The sequence below is a fragment of the Ovis aries genome, chromosome 21 (assembly GCF_016772045.2).
Source record: "Ovis aries strain OAR_USU_Benz2616 breed Rambouillet chromosome 21, ARS-UI_Ramb_v3.0, whole genome shotgun sequence".
In the NCBI taxonomy this organism is placed as follows: Eukaryota; Metazoa; Chordata; class Mammalia; order Artiodactyla; family Bovidae; genus Ovis; species Ovis aries.
Genome location: NC_056074.1, coordinates 37,495,748 through 37,519,438, shown reverse-complemented (window position 1 = coordinate 37,519,438; position 23,691 = coordinate 37,495,748). Strand labels below are relative to the sequence as shown.

The window sequence follows — 23,691 nt, the reverse complement described above, 5'->3', positions numbered from 1 at the left end:
TCTGTGCGGTCGGGCCAATCAGGAGGCCGGAAGGGGCGGGCGCTAAGATACGTGGCTCAACGCGCGCTGGGGGAGGGGAAGCTCCGGGTCAAGGAGCAAACCCGGCACAAGATGGCGGCGGTAGCGGCAGTGGAGGCGCGTAGGAGGCGGTGAGGAGCTCGGATCCCGGGGGCGCGCACGGGACGCCCCCAGACCCCTAAATCCCGTATCTCTCCTTTCTGTGTGTTCTCCTGAGACTCCGCCACCCCCGGCCTCGTGAGGACTCTTTGTTTCTCTGGAGCCGGCCTCAGGTTTCCCCAGCTTCCTCGCAGTAGATCCGCGCGGCGTTCGGGGGTCCTTATTTCTGGGGCTCCGGGCCGGTGGCTTTAGAAGGCCGCAGCCGTGCGTTCCTCTTGGTCTGGGCCGCTCTCAGCCGCCGCCCTCCCTGGCGGATTGCGGCGGTTAACGCTGCCGACTCTTTCCTGCAGTGCGCGGGGCCGTCGGGGCGGGGGACGAGACGCGGCCAGGCCTCCGGGAAGGCAGCCTGCTGCCCTGCGGCCCCGAGCCGGGCTGGAAGCATCGTAGCCGGCAGTCTTGCTTTCCACTGCCCTTGCCCTTCTCTCGAGAGGCCCGGACCCTGCCCTGCCCTGGTCTTCACGTGGACACCAGCCCTGGCTTGTTCGGTGTTCACGGTCGTTGGGCACGGCTGGGGCAGGATCTCGTAAGCTCACAGTCGACCTGGATGATGTTGCTCAAACACAACAATGATTTGGTCTGCGTTCTCTAGTTAATATTACGGAAAAAACGGCTTGAAACAGTCAATCAGCTCCACAAAGTATTTACCAAGATCTAACGGATGTATTAGGGTGGGGAGAGGCGTGTACTGTTGGCAGCAGTGGAAAAGCATGGATCGTAAATTCTATTCTGGAAACCTGTGATCTGAAACAATAAACGGGTGCACCTTTCCCTGCGAATCATTCCTAACCTTGACTTGTGACCACCTCTTGCTCAAAGGCGTTGGAGGCCTTCCAACAGGTTACATCTGAAAAATCTTCAGAAACCCTATCCACATTAGCATCTCTCCAAACCCATTTTATAGATATTGCAAGTAAGACTCCAGAAAGTATTTAACTCATGTACTTCTGCTTCTGCTTCGGGCTGGTATAGACATGGGGTCAGTGGCTCAGAGTGTCTGCTCCAGTCACTCCTGCTTGTGGAGGGCGGGGGCGCACATGCCTTGCTTTTGAGTTATCTGGGAGCATTTCTTCTGCTTGTTTCGCTGCTCCTTGTTCCTGCTTGGCCTATTAAACCACAAAGCCTGGTGTTTCCCTCACCTTTCTGTCTGGCCTCATATGCCCTGCCCTTTCTTCTGGAACTGGAGGGCTTACTCTGTTCCGTAATCTCCTTCCTGGTGAATTTCTTTAGCTTTCCAGCTGATACTGAGGCTAGTGGTAGATATCGTGTGTTTAGTAGGCCCTACTCTCTGGCTACCCTGTTAGCAAGTAGCAGGGTTTGAGTGGTGAGAAGTCTGTGTTTTGTTTTTCCCTCTCCTATATGGAACACTTTCTCAAAGTGTGCTCCTAGATCAGTCACTGGGAAAAAATGCAGATTCCCTGGGACCTGGGAATTTTCATTTAACAGTCACTGCTCATAATTCTTAACTTACACTGAAGTTGGAGAGTGCCTGTTTAGGATGTACTCAGAATGGAGAATATATCCTTAACAAACTAACTTGCTATACCCCTGTTAGTCCCTTGTCTGTCCTTTGATGGCACGGTGGGGAAGTGGCAGGTTTGTAGTAACCTCAGGCTGATGGTCCTCAGTGAGGCGGCCCTGCTGGTGGTTGGGGCTGTGTTGAACAGCATGCAGTACCTGAGCCCCGGAGTCACACAGAGTTCAGTCCTGCTGGCACCTCATACTGTCTGTTCAGTCTTGGATGCATTATTGAATCTTTTATGTCTCTTTTATGTACCCATCTGAGATAAATTCCAATCCTACATTCACCAATAAAACAAAGGGAAAAGAGTTAGTGCATAAAAAAGTTGGTTCTGAACACTGGTTGCCCATTAGGACTGTTTTGTTATTGTTTAGTCGCTATGTCGTGTCCAACTCTTCCGTGACCCCATGGACTGTAGCTTGCCAGGCTCCTCTGTCTATGAGATTTCCCAGGCAAGAATACAGGAGTGGGTCGCCATTTCCTTCTCCAGGGGATCTTCCCCACCCAAGGACTGAACCCACATATCCTGCATTGCAGGCAGATTCTTTACCACTGAGCTGCCCCAGAAACCTTAGAATTATTTAGAGGAGTTTAAAATCTGATGCCCAGGTCCCACTTCAGGCCAGTTAGATCAGAACTTTGGGGTGAGACCGGGGCATTGACACCACTGAAAACTACAGATAGAGTTATAAACTATATAATGCAGTTAGCCAGGCTCCTAGGTGTATATTAGGACTCTGTACAAGTTGAAAGTGAAAGTCACTCAGTTGTATCCAACTCTTTGTGACCCCGTGGACTATACAGTCCATGGAATTCTCCAGGCCAGGATACTGGAGTGGGTAGGTAGCCTTTCCCTTCTTCAGGGGGTCTTACCAATCCACGGATTGAACCCAGGTCTCCCGCATTGCAAGCAGATTCTTTACCAGCTGAACTACATGGGAAGCCTAGTACAGGTTAGCTCTTGTTATTCTTTTCAAGCTCAGGTGGTGGTATGGGTGACTTATGTCAAAGATACAGGAGTGGAGGTCTGAGGAGCAGGATGGTTAGTGCATTAGGGATGTTAGAACCCCTGTGGCCAGCAGGCTAGCTGAGTGTACATCTAACTTTTTCACTGTCACTGCCCCCAGCATCTTGCCCATGGAAAGGCATGGCTTAACTTTGTTTCTCTGTTCTACATGTATGATACCACCACCTCCCCTGGGACTGGCTGTTACTGTGCCTTTCCTCTGAGAGGCTGATGTAACCTGAATCAATACCTGGCCTCTGAAGGCCAAGGATCCTTTGTCCACTTCCTCTGCCTTTTGAAGGGAAGGTGTGAGTGAGCCAACTCCTCAGGCCTTACACTTGACCCTGGGTCCAGTTTGCCTTCGTTTTCTGTTTAGTAGGAGTCTTAGCTTGCTCCCCTTTTAGGGTTGTAGGGGGAAAAGGCCTTCACCTCTGAAGTGGGGCCCTTTCTGACCCTGTTCTGATTATTCCCTCATTGTTCTTTTCCTTCTAGGTCTTGGACCGCTTTGGTACTGGCCTGTTTAGGCGTCTGTCTGGGAATTACCTTTGCTGTGGATAGAAGCAACTTTAAGACCTGTGAAGAGAGTTCCTTCTGCAAGTATGATATTTCTGGGAGACTGGAATGGAAAGTAGGGTAGTATGGGAGGTGTCTGGCAGGTGAGGTAGCGTGGGTCACTGCAGCTGATAGAAGGACTTAGGGGCCTTGGGGAACCCTACCCCCTTCTCAATTGTTTCACTTGACAGGAGGCAGCGAAGCATACGGCCAGGCCATTCCCCCTACCGAGCCTTACTGGACTCTCTGCAGCTTGGTCCTGATGCGCTCACAGTCCATCTGCTCAACGAAGTCACCAAGGTCAGGGGAGAAAAGGAAGAGTCAGATGGGGGTGGAGAAATGGCCGGGGGGAATTGGGGAAGGGGAAACCTATGGCCCACATCCCATGCCATCTAACCATGGGACTTTGACTTTGTGAGGAATTCAGGTCTCAGATCCCTTAGGCAAAGGGCTAGAAGGAGGAGATCCCCTCAGAAGAGAGGTGGGTTCAGAGGGCATTCCTCGGTGTAGCTCTTTGCTTTCTCCACTCCCTGACCTCTGCCCCGACAGGTGGTGCTGGTGCTGGAGCTCCAAGGACTTCAAAGGAACATGACTCGCATCAGGATCGATGAACTCGAGCCCCGGCGGCCCCGATACCGTGTGCCCGATGTGCTGGTGGCCGATCCCCCCACAGCTGGGTAAGTTTCCCCTGAGAAACATAGCCACCTCCATGGCCCTTTCCTCCTTCTTCGGTTCAGTTCAGTTCAGTCGCTCAGTCGTGTCTGACTCTTTGCGACCCCTTGAATCGCAGCACGCCAGGCCTCCCTGTCCATCACCAACTCCCGCAGTTTACTTAGACTCACATCCATCGAGTCAGTGATGCCATCCAGCCATCTCATCCTGGGTCGTCCCCTTCTCCTCCTGCCCCCAATCCCTCCCAGCATCAGAGTCTTTTCCAATGAGTCAACTCTTCGCATGAGGTGGCCAAAGTATTGGAGCTTCAGCTTTAGGATCATTCTTTCCAGAGAAATCCCAGGGCTGATCTCCTTCAGAATGGACTGGTTGGATCTCCTTGCAGTCTAAGGGACTCTCAAGAGTCTTCTCCAACACCACAGTTCAAATGCATCAATTCTTCAGCACTCAGCCTTCTTCACAGTCCAACTCTCACATCCATACATGACCACAGGAAAACCATAGCCTTGACTAGATGGACCGTAGTTGGCAAAGTAATGTCTCTGCTTTTGAATATACTATCTAGGATGGTCATAACTTTTCTTCCAAGGAGGAAGCATCTTTTAATTTCATGGCTGCAGTTACCATCTGCAGTAATTTTGGAGCCCAAAAAAATAAAGTCTGACACTGTTTCTACTGTTTCCCTATCTATTTCCCATGAAGTGATGGGACCAGATGCCATGATCTTCGTTTTCTGAATGTTGAGCTTTAAGCCAACTTTTTCACTCTCCTCTTTCACTTTCATCAAGAGGCTTTTAGGTCCTCTTCACTTTCTGCCATAAGGGTGGTGTCATCTGCATATCTGAGGTTATTGATATTTCTCCAGGCAATCTTCATTCTAGCTTGTGTTTCTTCCAGTCCAGCGTTTCTTATGATGTACTCTGCATAGACGTTAAATAAGCAGAGTGACAATATACAGCCTTGATGTACTCCTTTTCCTGTTTGGAACCAGTCTGTTGTTCCATGTCCAGTTCTAACTGTTGCTTCCTTACCTGCATACAGATTTCTCAAGAGGCAGGTCAGGTGGTCTGGTATTCCCATCCTCCTTCCTAAGGAACCTTTATTTGGTGGCTTTCTTTTCCACATTGGGATAATAGATAAGTAGCGCCTTGCTGCTCTCCTCAGCCTTCCTTCATCTCTTCCTTTGCTTCAGTTGTTTTCTCTGTTGATTGATTGGCTGAGCCACTTGGCTTGTGGGATCTTAGTTCCCCCACCAGGGGTTGAATATGCACCCTCAGCAGTGAAAGCAGAGTCTTAACCGCTGGACTGCCAGGGAACTCCCTTGCTTGGTTTCTCTTTCACCCTTTATCTTTGTCCATTCAGCAGACAAATTACAGCTTTCTCAATATAAGAGGAAATCAGCAAGGCCATGGAACTTGCCTTCCAGGAATACAGTGTCTTTCTAATTGGCTCCTCCTTCCCTTCCGGTCCTGTCCCACCATCTTGTCTTGTCTGTTTCTTCTCTTTTCTTTTCTGTCGTCTTTTTTTCTTTCTTTCCTCCCTCCCTTCCTCCCTCCTCTCTTTCTCCCCAGATATTCAGGATAGGCTTATTTAAGTACTCGGGCCATGACACACTGTCGTTATTCCATGCATGGCTCTCTTAAGCATTTAACTAGAAAATAACATGATAAACCCTTCACCCAGCCCAAACACATACATCTTACTATCCCGTACCCCTGACTCCTTCAGAGGTGACTGTTACTCAAAAGTTCATTACTCCCTTGGTTTTTTGTTCTCACAGTTATGTTGTGTGTATATGTGTGTAAACACATATATACAGACATACATATGTGCATGTGCCTAAGCGATAAATTATGTGATTTTGTTTGTTTGTGAGCTTTTGTTTGTTTTAAGCTTTGTAGGGAAAGTATTTTAGTAAATGAGGTCTTTTGGGATTTCCTTTTTTTCACTTACGTATTTAACTGTTGCATGTAGCTTTAGAAATTCATTTTTACTGCTGTATAATGTTGTGTTATACGAACATTTCCCAACTTAACTTCTCCGTTTCTGTGTTAACGGGTGTTTTGGGTTCTTTCCAGCGCTGTTCTCTTCACAGTCTTGGCTTGCACGCTGTTGTCCGTCTCTCCTGTCTGCCTGTGCAGGAGTTTCTCTGTGACATATAGCTAAGAGAAGAGCTCAGAGTGTAGAATATGGAAATAGTCAGCTTTCCAAGATAAAGCCAAAGCGGCTTGCCAATTTACACTTCCACCGGCAGTATGTGAGACTTAATGAACTGCACCTTCTCCAACCCTTGGCACTATTGGACTTAACTTTTGTCCGTGGGAGGGCTGTAGGATGACACCACGTGATGGTCTTGGCTTGCGTGTCTTTCCAGTTTATTACTGATACATTGAGCGTATCCTCATCTTTGTATGTTTATGTCATTCTGATTTACTCTTCTGTGAACTGGAGGTTTACGGCTCTGCTCATTTTCCTTTCATGTGGTTTGTCTTCGCTGATTTGTAGAAATTCATTAGTCTTGATACCAGTTCTTTATTATGTACATGTTTTACAGCTGTATTTTCCTGGGTTGTAGCTTATCTTTTCACTTTTCTAAAATTATAGGATAATTTTAGATGTATAGGAAAGTTTCAAGAATATTGTGAGACTTCCTCTATACCTTGAATTCCTATTTTCCCCTGTTGTTTAACATCGTTGTTGAATATTTGTCATGCCTAATGAATAGATGATTATTGTTAACTAAAGTTCTTTAAAAAATTTTTTTAAATTTTGTTTTCATTTTTTTTAGTTGAAGTGTAGTTGATGTACAATATTATGTAAGTTACAGGTGTATAATATAGTGATTCACAGTCTTTAAAGGTCTTACTCCATTTATAGTTACTATAAAATATTGATTATATTCTCTGAGTTGTGCAGTATATCCTTGTAGCTTAAAGTCCCTGTATCCTTGTAGCTTTATTGTTTGCTTAGTTTTTAACCTAATGTCTTTTTTCTGCCCGAGAGTCCCATTTAGGATTCTGTTGCATATTTAGTTGTCAAGTCTGCTTAGACTCCTCTACATTGGGACAGTTTCTCAGACTTTTTTCTTGTTTTTGACTACCCTCAACGTATCTATCAATAAACCAAAATTCTGAAGTTTATGTTGTCAGGTATATTAGTCTGGTGTTCACAGTTTCTGAGTTGTGTTTAAATAATCTATACCTCAGAGTCAGAAAAACATTTCTTTGTATTTTCTTCTAAAGGTTTTACTTGAAAATTTTAAGTCATAATCTGTCTGGAGTTGTTGTATCTGAAATGAGATAGGGTTGCGATACCATTTGTTTCCTCTACAGAAAATGTGTTTTTCCTATTATTGTTAGCGTTTTTCCTCCTGACCTCACTGAACTGCCACGATGTCTGTCACATTTCAAAGTTCTGAGTACGCCTGGGTCTGTTTCCAGGCTCTTTATTTGGTTCCTCTGGTCACACTTGTCTGCCCCTGTACTGTTCACCACAGTTCCTGTATAGCTCTTGGCACGTGCCCCTCTTCTCAGTGTCGTGACTACCCTTGGCACTCTGCACATCCTTAGATCCTTTTTGATCTCTTTCTTAGGCTGTCTGTCTCTGGCCGGGATGACAACAGTGTGGAGCTCACCGTCGCTGAGGGACCCTATAAAATCATCTTGACGGCACGGCCATTCCGCCTTGATCTGCTGGAGGACCGGAGCCTTCTGCTCAGTGTCAATGCCCGAGGACTCTTAAATTTAGAGCACCAGAGGACCCCCAGGGTCTCGTGAGTACAGGGGTCAAGCACTGAAGGAGACCTAGTGTGAAAGAACCTAGAGGTGTTGCGGGTCTGGCACCGGGGCCCTGGGAGGAGACAGGGTGGCAGTGCGGCCAGGTGGGGGTGGGGGCTGGGAGAGACGGACCAGCGCGGGGAGGACGAGGCCTGGCTCGGCGCTTTCTCCATCTCCTGTGCAGACCAGGAGGCAGCCACGTTATCCGTTGTCTGTACCCTGGGCACCTCCTCGGGGAGGCCTGCCTAGGTCTGCCTTTCCCTCTCCCCCTCTCACACCATCACATTTCCCAGATTTATTTTCTTCCTTTTTTTGGTTTTTGTTTTGGTTTTTTTTTTTTTTGGTTTTTGTTTTTTATTTCTTCCCCTGCCCCATCTCTGGAAGTGTGTCGACTGAAACTCACTTTTATGTTTCTGTTTTTGTGTTGGTTTTGTGCCTCCTTTTCCCCTTCCCTACCCATCTCCTCCTGCCCCAGTTTCTCGGATAAAGTTAGTCTCACGCTCGGTAGCATTTGGGATAGGATCAAGAACATTTTCTCTAGGTAAATCCATGACCACCGGTACTGTATCTGTTCCTCTTCCCTTACCTGCCCTTCACTCTGGCCCCCAAAGAAGGCCCCCCCAAGGTGGCCCCCAGACCTTTCCATGCCCTGCCCTTCATTTGCCCATTTACCCCAGCTATATGGTCTCTGGTTCCTGTCCCCTATTCCCCTGGCTGGGAGCCCCCTGGGAGAAGGAAGATGAAATGTTGAATGTCCTTGAGGAGTGTAGGGAGCTTCTTGCTTTGCCAGAGGGTGGAGAGATGCTGCCTGTTGCTGGGGTTCCTGGCTCTCAGCTGGCATGCACTGAAGCCCTGGGCAGAGCTGCTTGCCAGCTGCCCTTGAAAGCATTCTTTGGCACAATCTCTTGTTTTAAGTCCCTGCATATAAGCCTGACCGTGTGTAGAGGCTTGACCATGGTTGTGACTCACTTGCCTTTGCAAAACCCTGTGTCAGGCCAAGAGGCTGAGGCCCAGTGAGGGAAGGTGGGGCCAGGGTCTCTTGGTAGAGGCAGCAGGGCCAGGACTGGCGTTCTGAACCCATGCCCTCGAGCCTGCCTGCCTGTCTCTTGTGGAACGCTGGCAGAGGCTGGTGGTTGGGCCTGTGTTGGGAAGGCACCTCCAGGTGGCATTTCCTTTTTATTTCCTTTCTCATGTCTCTCCCCGTCCTCTGCACACGTATCTGCTCACTGGGGTCCCTCTCCAAGCTTTAACATTCAGTCCCTTCCTCCAATGCCTTCGTTCCTTTGGACCCTTGGCTCTCTATTCCCTCACCCCTCCTTCCACCAGCCCCTCGTCCCCGCCCCCTCTGGATTGGAGCAGACAGCTCTCCTACCTTCCAGGCAAGGATCAAAAGAACCAGCTGAGGGCGATGGGGCCCAGCCTGAGGAAACACCTGGGGATGACGACAAGGCAAGTCGGTGAGGGTGGGGAGTTGGAGCACAGGGCTGGCTGGGAGGTCGAAGAGGAAAGGCCCACGAGAAATTTGAGCTTCGTCTTGCCATTGGGGATGGGATTTAGAAAACAGGGAAGGAAAGAGAGAGAACTGGTATGTGATTGGGCAGTGGTCCATTTTCCTCCTTCCAGCCAGATGAGACCCAGGGGAAGCCAGAGCATGATGAGCCAGGAGCCTGGGAAGAGACGTTCAAAACTCACTCTGACAGCAAGCCTTACGGTAGGGGCTGGGAGAGCCTTGGGCAGGGGCGCAGGGAGTCCTTGTCAAGCAGCAGCTCTGGAACTTATCTTTTGCTTCTCTTCCAGGCCCCATGTCTGTGAGTTTGGACTTCTCTCTGCCAGGCATGGAGCATGTGTATGGGATCCCCGAGCATGCAGACCACCTCAGGCTGAAAGTCACCGAGTGAGTCCTGCAGTGACATCAAGGTCGGGGGAGGGAACGGGTTAGAAGTCAGGGCTGTGGGGAATGTGCATACAGATTGGATACTCCGGATGAATCTGGATCACTTCCCATGCCCAGGGCGCCTTTGGCAGTCAGATTTTCTGCTTGGAGAAAGGGCAGAGGGGCCAGTGTGTATCCTTCGTCTTTGTCTATGGGCTGGGGGCTGTGTGCGCCATGGTCAATGGCTGGTCTGTCTGTCTGCCTGCAGGGGTGGGGAGCCGTATCGCCTCTACAATTTGGACGTGTTCCAATATGAGCTGTACAACCGCATGGCCCTGTACGGGTCTGTGCCCGTGCTCCTGGCACACAGCCCCCTTCGGGACCTAGGCATCTTCTGGCTCAATGCTGCAGAGACCTGGGTTGACATATCCTCCAACACTGCCGGGAAGGTGAGAACACAGGCATGGGGAGGGATCAGTGGGCCTTGAACCAGATGTACGTGCTGGCCCATTTGCTTTGAAGAGGCTGGTAGGATGGCCTTTCTGGATACCTGTTAGGGATTGGGTGATAGACGGGCCTTGGCCTCGTGAGCAGCATATGAGTTCTCCAGTTACTCCCAGAAGACACACACCCATGGGGAAGGTGTTTCCCTTCCTTCATTTATCATCAATGTGTTTATTATTGAGTTTGCAATAAGAGCTAGACCCTTTTATCCATATGGGGAATATACTGTATGTTGAGTTAGGAAAGGAAGAGAACAGAGGTTAAATAGGTAAGAGGTCTAGATGAGCTCAGTGGTAAGTGCTACGAAAGAACAGTGGTTGTGGGGGGAGGATGGGCAGGGCTGCTTGTGAGGGGCCTGAGGGAAGCCTCACTGAGGAGGTGACGTTTAACCCCAGCCTGAAGTGGCTCAAGGAGCCTGCTGTGAGAGCACTCAGGAGAACGCTGGCTTGGGAAGCAGGAAGGTAGGGGTCAGACCTCTCTCTGGTCCTCCCTGCAGACCCTGTTTGGGAAGATGCTGGACTACCTGCAGGGCTCTGGGGAGACTCCACAGACGGACGTTCGCTGGATGTCTGAGAGCGGCATCATTGATGTCTTCCTGATGCTCGGGCCCTCTGTCTTTGATGTCTTCCGGCAGTACGCTAGTCTCACAGGTATGTGGCCCCCCTTACTGCGTGCAGCCTGCTCTCCTGATCCTTGTCTCCCTGAGATGGGTGACTGTGCATTTTCAGCAGTCCTGTGCCTCGGCCTGTTCTCTGGCCCGGTCCTCTTGTATCTCCCTGAATTTCGGGGCATCTCCATTGGCTCCAGGTTGAGCCTGACCCCGCTGTGACCCCGTCCCCCCCAACCCCGAACCTGCAGGGACCCAGGCATTGCCCCCGCTCTTCTCCCTCGGCTACCACCAGAGCCGCTGGAACTATCGGGATGAGGCTGATGTTCTGGAAGTGGATCAGGGCTTCGATGATCACAACCTGCCTTGTGATGTCATCTGGCTGGACATTGAGCATGCCGATGGCAAACGGTATTTCACCTGGGACCCCAGCCGTTTCCCTCAGCCCCGCAACATGCTTGAGCATTTGGCCTCCAAGAGGCGGAAGGTAAGAGGGCTGCAGCCGTGGTTGGTTTTCTCAGGCACAATATCCCTGGAGAGCTCTGACCACCCGTGGTCCTTGCCCGCAGCTGGTGGCCATTGTGGATCCCCACATCAAGGTGGACTCCGGCTACCGTGTACACGAAGAGTTGCAGAACCTGGGTCTGTACGTTAAAACCCGGGATGGCTCTGACTACGAAGGCTGGTGCTGGCCAGGTAGGCGGGTCCAGAAATGAGGGGGGATGATCGGGAGACCAGGGAGCTTGCGTGGAGGCCGGTTTGCCCTTCATGGGTTGAAAGCCATCCTTGACTTTTAGGCGCAGCTGGTTACCCTGATTTCACCAATCCCAAGATGAGGGCCTGGTGGGCTAACATGTTTCACTTTGACAATTACGAGGTACGGCAGCCTGTCTTTCCCACGCTACTTCTTGGAGTCAGTCTCTGCCTGCCAACCCTGCTGTGGTTGGTTGCTTGTAAGATATCGGCCCTTGATGTTCCTGGGAGGACCCAGAGAGGTGCATCGTTCTGGACTCCCAGGAGCTCTGTGCTCTCACACTGTTTGTCTTCTTCCTCCCCTCTGTCCTCTGTTCCCATTTTCCTCCTTGTGTTCTCAGGGCTCGGCTCCCAACCTCTATGTCTGGAATGACATGAACGAACCTTCTGTGTTCAACGGTCCTGAGGTCACCATGCTCAAGGATGCCCAGCACTATGGGGGCTGGGAGCACCGAGACGTGCATAACATCTATGGCTTCTACGTGGTAAGGGACTGAGGAGAGACCGAGGCCCGAGAACTGGCTCTGATGCCAGCTGATTTTGCCCCTTACCACCGCTCTTTCCCGTTCCCATGCAGCACATGGCGACCGCGGATGGCCTGGTGCTGCGCTCCGGGGGCATTGAACGCCCCTTTGTCCTGAGCAGGGCTTTCTTCGCTGGCTCCCAGCGCTTCGGTAAGATTTGGAGGAGAGATTTGGCAGAGGGACCTGGGTCTGGTTCTAGGGGAGGTCTGTCCATGCGGCCATCCTTTGAGTGGTGCGCTTCCTTCCAGCTGTGCATTTAAAGGGAGGCAGGGCATGGGGTGGCCAGTCCCTGTTTGAGTGCTCTGGTGAACTTCGCCACTTTCAGCAGGACCCTGGGGGCCCCAGAGCAGGTGTGACAGGTCAGAGAGGTCAGCTGTCTTAAAGGCCAAGCCCTTCACTGTACGTAAACTCCCTCCTTCTTCTCTTCCTCAGGAGCTGTGTGGACAGGGGACAATGCTGCTGAATGGGACCACATGAAAATCTCGATTTCTATGTGTCTCAGCTTGGGGCTGGTGGGACTTTCCTTCTGTGGAGGTGAGAGGAGGAGGAATCTGGGGCCTTGGTTTGGCGGGAGAGGGACAAGGTAGAGGGCACAGATGGACCCTAGGCTTGAGCAGAGAACCGATAGTCCAGGCCAGGGCCTTGGGGGGCTCCTTAGCCCTCCTTCACCCTCTTTCCAACTTGCTTTCTCCCTCCCCTCTCCAGCGGACGTGGGTGGCTTCTTCAAAAATCCAGAGCCAGAGCTGCTTGTACGCTGGTACCAGATGGGTGCCTACCAGCCATTCTTCCGGGCTCATGCCCACCTGGACACTGGTCGGCGAGAACCGTGGCTATTACCGTCTCAGTACCATGACATAATTCGAGATGCCCTGGGCCAGCGATACTCCTTACTGCCTTTCTGGTACACCCTCTTCTATCAGTCCCATCGCGAGGGGATCCCGGTCATGAGGTAAGGCATTCACTTGGGTCTGTGGAAAGTGGACTGAGGTGGCTGGGAGACAGTGGGGACGGGGCTCCATCTCTGGGCTCTTTTCTTTGTTGGCCGGGGCCTTGTAAAGGAGGGAAATCTGATTGCAAAGGGAAGAGTGAGAGGAGACCAGTGGGGATGAATAGCAGTGAACGTCCCTGAGTGCTGACGACATGCCAGGCATCATCCGTCACGACCCGCAGAGCCTGAAACAAGTTAGACAAGTGTCCCACCGTCATGAGGAAGACAGAGAGACGTGTAGACAAATATGTAAATATGAAAATTGCCAACACTGACAAGCTGTTTGTAAAAAGTAGAACACGGTAATGGAATTAAGTTCCACAAACAGGCCATGTAAAGATGAGGCCTGTCTGATGAGTAAGACAGCCACTTGTGATCCAAGAATGTTCCAAGCAGGAGAGATTGCAAGTGCATACATATGACATAGAAACCAGTTTGGTGTGTTCCAGCAGTAGGAAAAAAAAACAGTGTGTCTCAGGGGGTAACGAACCAGAGGGAGAGGTAGTTGAGGTGGAGTGGAAAATACGACCTGATCCTGGAGGGCCTTTTAGGCCAGGGTAATAAAGTGGCCACTGGAAGGTCGTTCCGCGGAACATTTTCCAGAAGGAGCCAGGGAGGAGGCAGCAGGGAAGTGGGTTGGGAAACCAGATGTCTGGTCCAAGGTTAGGTTGCGTAGCTGAAGCCTTACTGGCTGCCAGATCCGGGTCTTTACCCCTGTGCTCTCCTTATTGCCAGTTCCTGGGGTAGCATCCTTGACTTCCACCAAAACAGCAGGTGTCTTCCTTTCTTGTCTTGCTTCCTTCCTAGGCCCCTGTGGGTGCATTATCCTAAGGATGTGACCACTTTCAGTATAGACGATCAGTTCCTGCTTGGTGAGAAACGAGGACAGTTAGTGGTGGGTTGGGGTAGGGCTGAGAAGAAGCAAGCACTATGGGGGATATGTCTGTGGATGTGCAGGAAGGGAGGAGGGTCAGAGGCTGCTGGTGCAAGGGGGCAGGTGCTTTAGGGCTCCCTCTTTGGGAACCGATCCCCCCAATTCAGAGTGGATTCTGCTATGTTTTAGGGGATGCATTGCTGGTTCACCCTGTATCAGACTCCGAGGCTCATGGTGTGCAGGTCTATCTGCCTGGCCAAGGGGAGGTAAGTTAAGGAAGGGCATGGTGGGGAAAGAAGGTGGAGGTCAGAGAGAGTGAAGAGAGTGGAGTCCTCTGTGCAGCGAGTGACCGAGACTATCTTCTGCACCGACAGGTGTGGTATGACGTTCAGAGCTACCAGAAGTATCATGGTCCGCAGACCCTGTACCTGCCTGTAACTCTAAGCAGTGTGAGTATGCTTGGCCCAGCTGCCAGCTCCATGTGCCTCTAGGTTTCCAGAAGTGGGGAGAGTGTGTATGCTGGAGTCCAGTTCCTAAGAGGGCACGGACTTGCAAGAGGTACAGCACTGCCGCTTCACCCCAGCACTGGTCTTGCACTAGATCCCCGTGTTCCAGCGTGGAGGGACCATCGTGCCCCGGTGGATGCGAGTGCGGCGTTCTTCAGACTGCATGAAGGACGACCCCATCACTCTTTTCGTCGCACTCAGCCTCCAGGTGAGTGCATGGGCAGGGAGCCGCCACCTCCATCTGTCCACCCTCCTGGGAGGCAGTCCCCCAGGGCAGGTGCCCCTCACTTCCTCTGGGGCTCAGGTTCTCACCTGTCCCACTTCCTGCTCAGGGTACGGCCCAAGGAGAGCTCTTTCTAGATGATGGGCACACGTTCAACTATCAGACTCGCCATGAGTTCCTGCTACGTCGATTCTCATTCTCTGGCAACACCCTGGTCTCCAGGTAAGGAGGAAGAGCTTTCTTCCTTGGCAGCCATTGCAGGAGGAGGAGGCTGGGCCCCGGGATACGCACAGCTCACTCTGCTCTCCTGTTGTGACCTTGCTCTGCTCTCCCCCATTCTGCTCTGATAATTGTTTTCCTGCTGGGTGTCCATTTTTGCTTCCTCCAGCTCCGCAGACCCCAAAGGCCACTTTGAGACACCAATCTGGATTGAGCGGGTAGTGATAATAGGGGCTGGAAAGCCAGCAACCGTGGTACTCCAGACAAAAGGTGAGTGATCTGGCCTCCGGGTTGGGGACCCACACCTACGGGAAAGTAATTGCTGTTGATCCTGGCACTCTTTCTTCCTCCTCCATCAGGATCTCCTGAAAGCCGCCTGTCCTTCCAGCATGACCCTGAGACCTCAGTGTTGATCCTGCGCAAGCCTGGCGTCAACGTGGCATCTGACTGGATTATTCACCTGCGATAACTGAAGGGGATGTTGGGGTGGGGTGTGAGGGTCGTGATAGTTACTTTTCATTCTGCCCTGGAGTTTGACCTTCCCCGGGCTTCACCTTTCTGATCTCAAGATCCAGGTTCTGCCAGCATCTGGGCAGGATGAGAGGGCTGTCCCTCGGCTCTGAATTTCTTTTGTGATCTCCTGACCTCTCCCACCCCACTGACACTAAATCTCCCTTTATCGCCAAATATCGTCTTGCTCTAACTGGAGCACATTCACCTGTGAAGACCTGGGGATCACAGGGCTCTTGCTGCCCTTCGCTTTCTTTTGGGAGCCCTCAGTCTCCTCCACACCCTCTCCATTTGTTTCCTTTGCGTGTTGATGCCGTTTCTTGGAAGAAGATGACGGCAGCTTTTGGCCTCCTCTTCTCCTTCCCCTTCCTTCCCCACCAAACTGCTCTTCCCTCCTTTTATTTCTTCCTCCTGGTTCTTCTCTGTTGTCAGCCCTCCCCTGATACACTGGGACCACCCCTTACCCTGAGAAGGGATGAATGGATCAAAGGAGTGAGGTTGCTGGAAATCATTCTCTTCCCTGGCATCCCAACCTTTCCTCTCCCCGCTTCTATCTAGAGCTGCTGCGGTTCTGACAGGGGCATTCTACCTCCCCTGTCCCTTGGGGGAAAGAAGTTTACACTCCTCAAGATGGGGGTGGGCAAGACTTCTTTTGCCTCCTAAAATTTTGTCCCCTTGAGGGGCATTCAAGATGGAGAAATCAGTTGTGGTTTCGTGGAATCACGGTCACCTGTATTTATTGCTGGGAGGAGGCTGAGGGTGGGGGACATGATCATGTGTGCCCAGGGCTGGCCCAAGGCCCTGGGTAGCGGGTGGGGGAGAACTCACTGGGGACAAGTGGGGGGGATATTTGTGGGAATTTTTTTTTACTTCCTTTTGGCCCCCAGCTGTGACAGGTTTTGATAAAAGGAGAAACAATAAAGAGAGAAACCATTAATTACTGTTGGTGTCTGGATTCTAGTTCTGGCCTGAACCACAGACCCTTAAAAGCCCGAGGACCTGACATTTTCAGCCTATGCCTCGTTGGTTGAGCAGAATGAGCGAGTGCAAGCCTTCCTCAGCTTGCTTGATTGCCAGTATATCATGAAGGAACCCAGCAAGACTGTCAGACTTTAGTGGGCCTAGTTCATAGTGGTGACTAGAGCTAATGGGGTCCCTCTAGAAATAGCTGTCTGTTAGATGCTCTCACACTTAAGACTGCTTTTCTTTTTTTAAAATTTATTTTTGGCTGTGCCAGGTCTTCACTGCTGCGTGGACTTTCCTTTAGTTGTGGAGACTGGGGGCTGCTCTTCATTGCAGTGCATGGGCCTCTCATTGTGGCGGCGTCTCTTGTTGCAGAGCATGGGCTCTAGGGTGCTCGAACTTCACGAGTTGTTGCTCGTGGCCTCAATAGTTGCAGGTACCAGGCTCTAGAGCACAGACTCAATGGTTGTAGTGCACAGGGGTTTAGTTGCTCCTCAGCATATGGGATCTTCCCAGACAAGGGTTTGAACCTATGTCTCCTGCATTGGCAGGCAGATTCTTTACCACTGAGCCACCAGGGAAGCCCAAGACTGCTTTTCTTTAGCAGTATTTAAAAAATTTGCATTTGTATCAGTGACAGGAGATGGTTTCCTCCATTTTGCAGATTGGCCACAGTCTTAGAGATTATTTTCACAAAAAACTAGGTTGGTTGGTTTGGGAAAATTACTGCTTAGGATGGTTTATGCCAGTGAGGAGTTGGGGGTGTGTTCAGGAAATTCCTCAGCTCAAGAAATATTTCCAGTTAATTTCCTGGGAAATAGCTCATCGCCTTGGCATCCCACCCCCATCCCTATTGTCAGACGTTTATGAAGTGTGGGTCAGAGGAAAGAAAAAGTACAGGATCCTGGAGTTAGGTACCTAAAAGGCACATAGAAAATTGCACAGTGGGGATTACATTATTCGGGGCAATCTTAGTTACTTACCAGTAAGATGGGGACAAAAGTCTATCTTACATACAAGTGGACAGGTACTGTGACAATGCTGAAGAGCAGTTTGCTCTTAAACTACTGCTGGGTGTGCTGGGAAAACACTATCGATGTAAACTCTTCATCCCAGAAAGGGGACCTGATTCCAAGTGGACATACTAGAACATCTACAAGAGGTTGATCATTAATAAAATGCTGGAAATGCCTTTGCTATTTTCCAGTTCATTATATTACTGTTAGTTTTGCATTTTTGCCATGATCAAAATTCTGCAACATCAATTTTTAGAGTGATAGTATTCTAAATTGTGGCCTTCCTTGGTTCATACGGTAAACAATTTGCCTGCAATGTGGGAGTTCCAGGTACAATTCCTGGAAGATCCCCTCGAGATGGGAATGGCTACCTACTTCCACCAGACAGAGGAGCCTGGGGGGCTATAGTCCATGGGGTTGCAAGCAGTCACACACGACTGAGCGACTAACAGACATCCTAAATTGTATTAAAGTTATCAAAGGATTATAGTGAGGATTATATGAGACAACCAGAGCACAGGCTTGGCAGTTCAGTTCAGTTACTCAGTCGTGTCTGACTCTTTGCAACCCCGTGGACTGCAGCATGCCAGGCTTCCTTGTCCATCACCAACTCCTGGAGCTTGTTCAAACTCATGTCCATCAAGTCAAGGATGCCATCCAACCATCTCATCTTGTCATCCGCTTCTACTCCTGCCTTCCATCTTTCCCAGCATCAGGGTCTTTTTCCAAGGAGTCAGTTCTTCACATCAGATGGTCAAAGTATTGGAGTTTCAGCTTCATCAGTCCTTCCAACAAGTATTCAGGACTGATTTCCTTTAGGACTGACTGGTTTGATCTTGCAATCCAAGGGACTCTCAAGTCTTTTCCAACACCACAGTTCAAAAGCATCCATTCTTCCTTGCTCAACATTCATTATAGTCCAATTCTTACATCCATACATGACTACTGGAGAAACCATCAGTTCAGTTCAGTCGCTCAGTCATGTCCGACTCTTTGCAACCCCATGAATCGCAGCACACCAGGCCTCCCTGTCCATCACCAACTCCCGGAGTTCACTCAGACTCACGTCCATCGAGTCAGTGGTGCCATCCAGCCATCTCATCCTGGGTCGTCCCCTTCTCCTGCCTCCAATCCCTCCCAGCATCAAAATCTTTTCCAATGAGTCAACTCTTCGCATGAGGTGGCCAAAGTACTGGAGTTTCATCTTTAGCATCATTCCTTCCAAAAGAAATCCCAGGGCTGATCTTCAGAATGGATTGGTTGGATCTCCTTGCAGTCCAACTATATGGACCTTTGTCGGCAAAGCAATGTCTCTACTTTTTAATATGCTGTCTAGGCTTGGCAGGGCTGTAGATTTCACTCATTCGTGTAGCAATTATTTACTGAGCTACTGTCACTGCGTGCAATGACTGGTGGATGGGTGAGTGAATGAATGTAAGAAAATATGCTCACAGGGACTGGAGATCAAGGCCGAGGGTCTCAAAGCCACTCCCACGTTACCTTACTTGGCTCCTGACCACCGGCCAAGCACGCTTGACACGCCGGATATGACGTCACCCACTTCCGTGGTTCCCAGAACTAGGCAATGGGACCGGAAATTACCCAGAGGGAAGGGGGTGTGCAGACTGACCGGAAGTGGGCCCAGACGGGCGCTGCCAGCGCTAGCTCCCGGGAGCTGATCGAGCCGAGCGTGAGGAGGGCGGGACACGGGGCGGGGCCGCTGCAGGGGCGGGGCTTGCAGGCTGGCAGGCGGGCGGGGGGCGGGAACCCCTTGTCCCCGCAGGACCCCGCCTGCCCCGGCGGCGGCGGCGGCGGCGCGGCCATGAAGCTGAAGCTGAAGAACGTGTTCCTCGCCTACTTCCTGGTGTCGATCGCCGGCCTACTCTACGCGCTGGTGCAGCTCGGTGAGCGGGGCGGGGCGGGGGTGCGGCGAGTCGGCGGAAGGGCATCCCGCCGCTGTGCATCCCGCCCTGGGGATGAAGCCCCGCGCAGACCCCATTCATCCGGCTCGGTCCTCCGACAGCCCCTCTGCGGCCCCTGGGCGCACTCCCCTCTCCAGAACGCACCGCGGCTGCCCGCCGCACCTCGGGTGAAATCAGACTCCTTCCCGGAGCCTGCCAGGCCCCGCGTGATCCCGCCGCCGTCTGCCTCTCTAACCCCATTTCCCATCCCTCTCGCTCGCTCTGCTCCAGCCACACTGGCTTCATGACAGTTTCTCGAAAACCCCACGCTCGTTGATCTAAGCACTTAACTTGTCTCTGCCTGTAACCTTTTCTCCCAGCTCTTCCCCAGCTGCCTCTTTCTCATCCTTCAGGTCTCAGCTCGCTGACATGTCACCGCCTCATAGAGGCCTTCCTTAACCACCTTAGCTAAAAGTAACTCTTCTTACTCTGGGTTCTCTTTTAAGCCTCCCTCCTATTTGTTTCCTTCATAGCCCTTACCACAGTTTCTAATAAATTGTATTAATTTGTTTCTTTGCTTAGTGTCCAGCTCCTCCACTAAACTGCAACCTCCATGAGGGCAGGGACCATGTCTGTTTGGTTTCCTGCTGCAGCCCGGGCACCTAAGGCAGTGCCTCCCAGGAGGAGCATTCAATAAATATTTATCCAGTGATGGAATCAATGAATTTAATGAGTCTTTGGTCACACAGCCAACGGAACAGATTGAACCCTGCCTCTTATGCAGGGATTTAGAGACTGGGCCACTGCATGATCCTCAGGTATTTGAAAGACTGCCCTGTTTTAGGAGATCAACTGTTCGTTATGCTTCCAGAAGGCAAAATTAGGCCCAGCAGGTAGAAAGGATGGAGGCAGGTGATCAGCTTAATAGACACATGAAAATTGTAATGGATGGAATTGTTAAAAGTTGGAGAGGCGCTGCTAATTAAGGCAGCGAGTTCCTCACCACCCTAGGTGTAGAAAAGCTGTTAGAGAAGTTGTAAGGAGAGCCCCGCATTGGTTAGTTGAATGGGAAGGTTAATGCCCTTTGGGATGCTGAACATCCTGTGGTTCTCTGCCCCCATCCCTGTTTCCTGGGACCAGGCCAGCCATGTGACTGCCTCCCTCCCCTGCGGGCAGCAGCAGAGCAGCTTCGGCAGAAGGATCTGAGGATTTCCCAGCTGCAAGCCGATCTCCGTCGCCCACCCCCTGCCCCTGCCCAGCCCCCTGAACCCGAGGCTCTGCCTACTATCTATGTTGTTACCCCCACCTATGCCAGGTATGGGCTCTGACTCACCCAGGATCTGCATGGACCAAGAGGCTGGGGTTGATGATGAGTTTCAGGAGGCACTGGGCCAGGAGATGTTCTTCAGGCTAAGGCACTGCCAAATGTCAGGCTAAATGAACCACATCGTTACTCAGATCTTGGGGAAATTGTTTTTTTCTATAAACAATAGATGGGAGGACTTCCCTAGTGGTCTAGTGGTTGAGATTCCTGGCTGCCATCATGGGGACTGTGGGTTCAATCCCTGGTTGGGAGCTCTAGGATCCCGCATGCCATGTGGCGTGGCCAAAAGATAAAGAATATAGACAGGGATGTGCCATGAAGTAGTGTAAAAAATTCCTGAGAAATTTTAAGATAACAACAATAAAGTTTCAAAGAAATTCTGAACTTGCCAAGTGAGTTCACTCTGACTCCTTAGGGAACCTTTGGTGAGGAAGTTTGAGAACCCCTTGACTAATGTAAAGTAGAGAAGGACTTGGCCATTCAGTCATATGGTGGTCTAGAAATAGTTACACCAGTTGTTATTTAGTGTGTTTACTCTCTGCCCCACACTGTGCTAAATGGGTTCCTTTAAAAAAAAAAATAAAATGTAGCATTATTAGTGATACAAACCAACTGGGGAATGTGGTTTTGAATGGAGCCAAAAGGACTTGCTGACATCTGCCTGGAATCAGATGGCTGGCCCACCTAGGCTAGGCATCTTAAGACCCTCCCCTCTCCATGCACACACGGCCAACCCTGGGGCGGGCAGGCCCATCTGAAGGGCAAAGAAACTTACAAGAGGCTTGGGGATGACCTTGGTTCAATCATTTTGGTCTAAGAAGGCACTGCCCTCTGCCCAGCAATGACAGACATCAGGAGACAGTGTCTACAAGACTCCCCCACCTCAGACTCCGGTTCTGTATTGTCTGCAGAACCGGAAATCAAAAGACTTGGACTTTTCTGGTAGTCCAGAGGTTAAGACTGTGCTGCCAACGCAAGGGGCACCGGTTCAATCCCTGGTTGGGGAACTAAGGTCCCACATGCCATGCAGCATGGCCAAAAAGATAAAAAAATAACAGAGCAGGTGAGGGAATTCCCTGGTGGTCCAGTGGTTAGGCCTCTGCACTTCCACTTCAGGGGGCACAGGTACTGTCCCTGATTAGGGACCCAAGATCTCACAAGCTGAGCTACTCAGCCAAAAAACAACAGGGAGTTTGGGTGCTGGTCAGGGTAATGTCGTGAGGGTGCTAGGAGTGGCCCAGAAGAAGACATATGTGCCTGCTGGAGTGGGCAAATGGTGGCCACCCTTTCCCTCCCGCATCTTTCCCCCTGCAGGTTGGTGCAGAAGGCGGAGCTGGTGCGGCTGTCCCAGACCCTGAGCCTGGTGCCCCGGCTGCACTGGCTGCTGGTGGAGGATGCTGAGGGCCCCACCCCATTGGTCTCAGGACTGCTGGCTGCCTCTGGCCTCCTCTTCACACACCTGGCGGTCCTTACCCCCAAGGCCCAGCGGCTCCGGGAGGGTGAGCCAGGCTGGGTTCGGCCCCGAGGTGTAGAGCAACGGAACAGGGCCCTGGACTGGCTCCGGAGCGGAGGGGGTGCTGTTGGGGGAGAGAAGGACCCACCCCCACCAGGTACCCGGGGAGTCGTGTACTTTGCTGACGATGACAACACCTACAGCCGGGAACTCTTTGAGGAGGTGAGCACTGGCTCGGGGCTGGGGAAGCAGGCCCGGTGGGACCTGCTTCATCGTTTTCCCTGGGTGGGGAGTGGAGGGGCAGAGTGACTCAAGTGGTCCTTGCTGCTGCTCTCTTCCTCTGGGCCACTTCCTGTCTGTCTCTTCTTTCCCGACTTCTGCTAGATGCGCTGGACCCGTGGTGTCTCAGTGTGGCCTGTGGGGCTAGTGGGCGGCCTTCGATTCGAGGGCCCTCGCGTACAGGATGGCCGGGTTGTTGGTTTCCACACGGCCTGGGAGCCCAACAGGCCCTTCCCAGTGGATATGGCGGGATTTGCTGTCGCCCTGTCTTTGCTGTTGGCTAAACCCAATGCCCGGTTTGATGCTACCGCTCCTCGGGGCCATCTGGAGAGCAGTCTCCTGAGCCACCTTGTAGATCCCAAGGACCTGGAGCCACGGGCTGCCAACTGCACTCGGGTAAGGGGATGGAGGTGGGCATAGAAACCCGGTTTTAGGATGGACAGGAGATGGGAGAAGTGGAATGAGGCCCTGCGGAGCAGGATCGAGGATGGGTGTTTGAACAAGGAGAGACCCTGCAGAGCTTGCTTACTCTATTGAAGGGGAAGTCAGAGAAGGAAAGTGGTCTTTTGGCACCCCTGAGACAGACAGACAGGGTAAGGGATTAGGCCCCATTTCAGAGGCACTGGCTTCCCTTATGGCTCAGATGGTAAAGAATCTACCTGCAATGCAGGAGACCTGGGTTTGATCCCTGCGTTGGGAAGATCTCTTGGAGAAGGGAATGGCACCCCGCTCCAGTATTCCAGCCTAGAGAATTCCATAGAAAGAGAAGTCTGGCAGGCAGTCCATGGGGTCGCAGAGTTGGAAATGACTGAGCGACTAACACTTTGACTTTCAGAGGCACTAAAGCCTCCCCCTCCCCCTGCCCTTCATACTTGGCAGCCAACATGGTGTGTGTCCAGGAGGTGGGAGGATCCATTTTATCCTGAGTGCCCCAGAGGCTTGGCTGAGGCTGGGCCCGGCTCTGACTGAAACCTCCCTGGACAGGTTCTGGTGTGGCACACACGGACGGAGAAGCCCAAGATGAAGCAGGAGGAGCAGCTGCAGCGGCAGGGCCGCGGCTCAGACCCAGCTGTCGAGGTGTGATGGTGGCCTTACCCTGCCCACCAGCTCACCAGGCACAGAGCTGTGGGACTGTGCCCCTGGCCCGCCCAGGATGTGGTTTTCCAAGTCCTGACCCCTCAGAGCCAGGAGCGGCCCCTCCACCCCTTCAGCCCCTCCCCTGGCCTGCCATGTGGCACTGCCCACAGGCTAGGGACAAACAGCCCTCCTATTGAGCCAGACTGGCCCTGTCTGGGGTGGAGCAGAAAACAGACAGACTCAGGAGGGAGGGCAGCTGAGTCACTGGGTAACTTATTGGGGCTGGGCATGCACTAGGGGGGCTGGAGGAGCTGGGCTGGACCCTCCCCACCTGAGCATGCTGACCCCACCCCCTCCTACCTCCAGAATAAAAACTCAACCTGGTGGGGCCTCTG

At 51.7% G+C, this 23,691-nt stretch overlaps 2 protein-coding genes across 3 annotated transcripts; both read left to right on the top strand.

Moving 5' to 3' along the window:
* Positions 1-106: 106 nt before the first annotated feature.
* On the top strand, positions 107-16,220 carry GANAB (glucosidase II alpha subunit). Of its 2 annotated transcripts, XM_004019861.5 has the most exons (25): positions 107-149; positions 3,195-3,299; positions 3,446-3,554; positions 3,804-3,931; positions 7,519-7,698; positions 8,178-8,243; positions 9,082-9,151; positions 9,326-9,413; positions 9,500-9,596; positions 9,844-10,024; positions 10,576-10,729; positions 10,938-11,173; positions 11,256-11,382; positions 11,484-11,563; positions 11,781-11,924; positions 12,017-12,113; positions 12,396-12,497; positions 12,669-12,912; positions 13,759-13,823; positions 14,015-14,091; positions 14,200-14,274; positions 14,426-14,539; positions 14,664-14,776; positions 14,943-15,043; positions 15,133-16,220. In XM_004019861.5, exons 1-25 carry the CDS (start codon positions 112-114, stop codon positions 15,240-15,242), a joined length of 2,901 nt encoding a protein of 966 aa, XP_004019910.3. In that variant the 5' UTR covers positions 107-111; the 3' UTR covers positions 15,243-16,220. The 2 variants fall into 2 exon arrangements, with proteins under 2 accessions (XP_004019910.3, XP_011957423.2); XM_012102033.4 differs by lacking the exon at positions 8,178-8,243.
* Positions 16,221-18,884: 2,664 nt separating this feature from the next.
* On the top strand, positions 18,885-23,680 carry B3GAT3 (beta-1,3-glucuronyltransferase 3). Its single transcript, XM_004019603.5, has 5 exons — positions 18,885-19,166; positions 20,304-20,478; positions 21,802-22,162; positions 22,325-22,615; positions 23,204-23,680. The coding sequence occupies exons 1-5, from the start codon at positions 19,085-19,087 to the stop codon at positions 23,300-23,302; spliced, it is 1,008 nt and encodes a 335-aa protein (XP_004019652.1). The 5' UTR covers positions 18,885-19,084; the 3' UTR covers positions 23,303-23,680.
* The last annotated feature ends 11 nt before the right edge of the window (positions 23,681-23,691 follow it).

What these genes read in the sequence shown, in the direction of transcription:
- B3GAT3 (XM_004019603.5), top strand. Translation starts at nt 19,085, where the DNA reads ATGAAGCTGAAGCTGAAGAACGTGTTCCTCGCCTACTTCCTGGTGTCG. An exon ending in CTACGCGCTGGTGCAGCTCG is followed by an intron (nt 19,167 to 20,303) that starts GTGAGCGGGGCG and finishes TCCTGGGACCAG; the next exon opens with GCCAGCCATGTGACTGCCTC. An exon ending in GTTACCCCCACCTATGCCAG is followed by an intron (nt 20,479 to 21,801) that starts GTATGGGCTCTG and finishes TTCCCCCTGCAG; the next exon opens with GTTGGTGCAGAAGGCGGAGC.
- GANAB (XM_004019861.5), top strand. Translation starts at nt 112, where the DNA reads ATGGCGGCGGTAGCGGCAGTGGAGGCGCGTAGGAGGCG. An exon ending in TGGCCTCCAAGAGGCGGAAG is followed by an intron (nt 11,174 to 11,255) that starts GTAAGAGGGCTG and finishes CCTTGCCCGCAG; the next exon opens with CTGGTGGCCATTGTGGATCC. An exon ending in CGCTGGCTCCCAGCGCTTCG is followed by an intron (nt 12,114 to 12,395) that starts GTAAGATTTGGA and finishes TCTCTTCCTCAG; the next exon opens with GAGCTGTGTGGACAGGGGAC.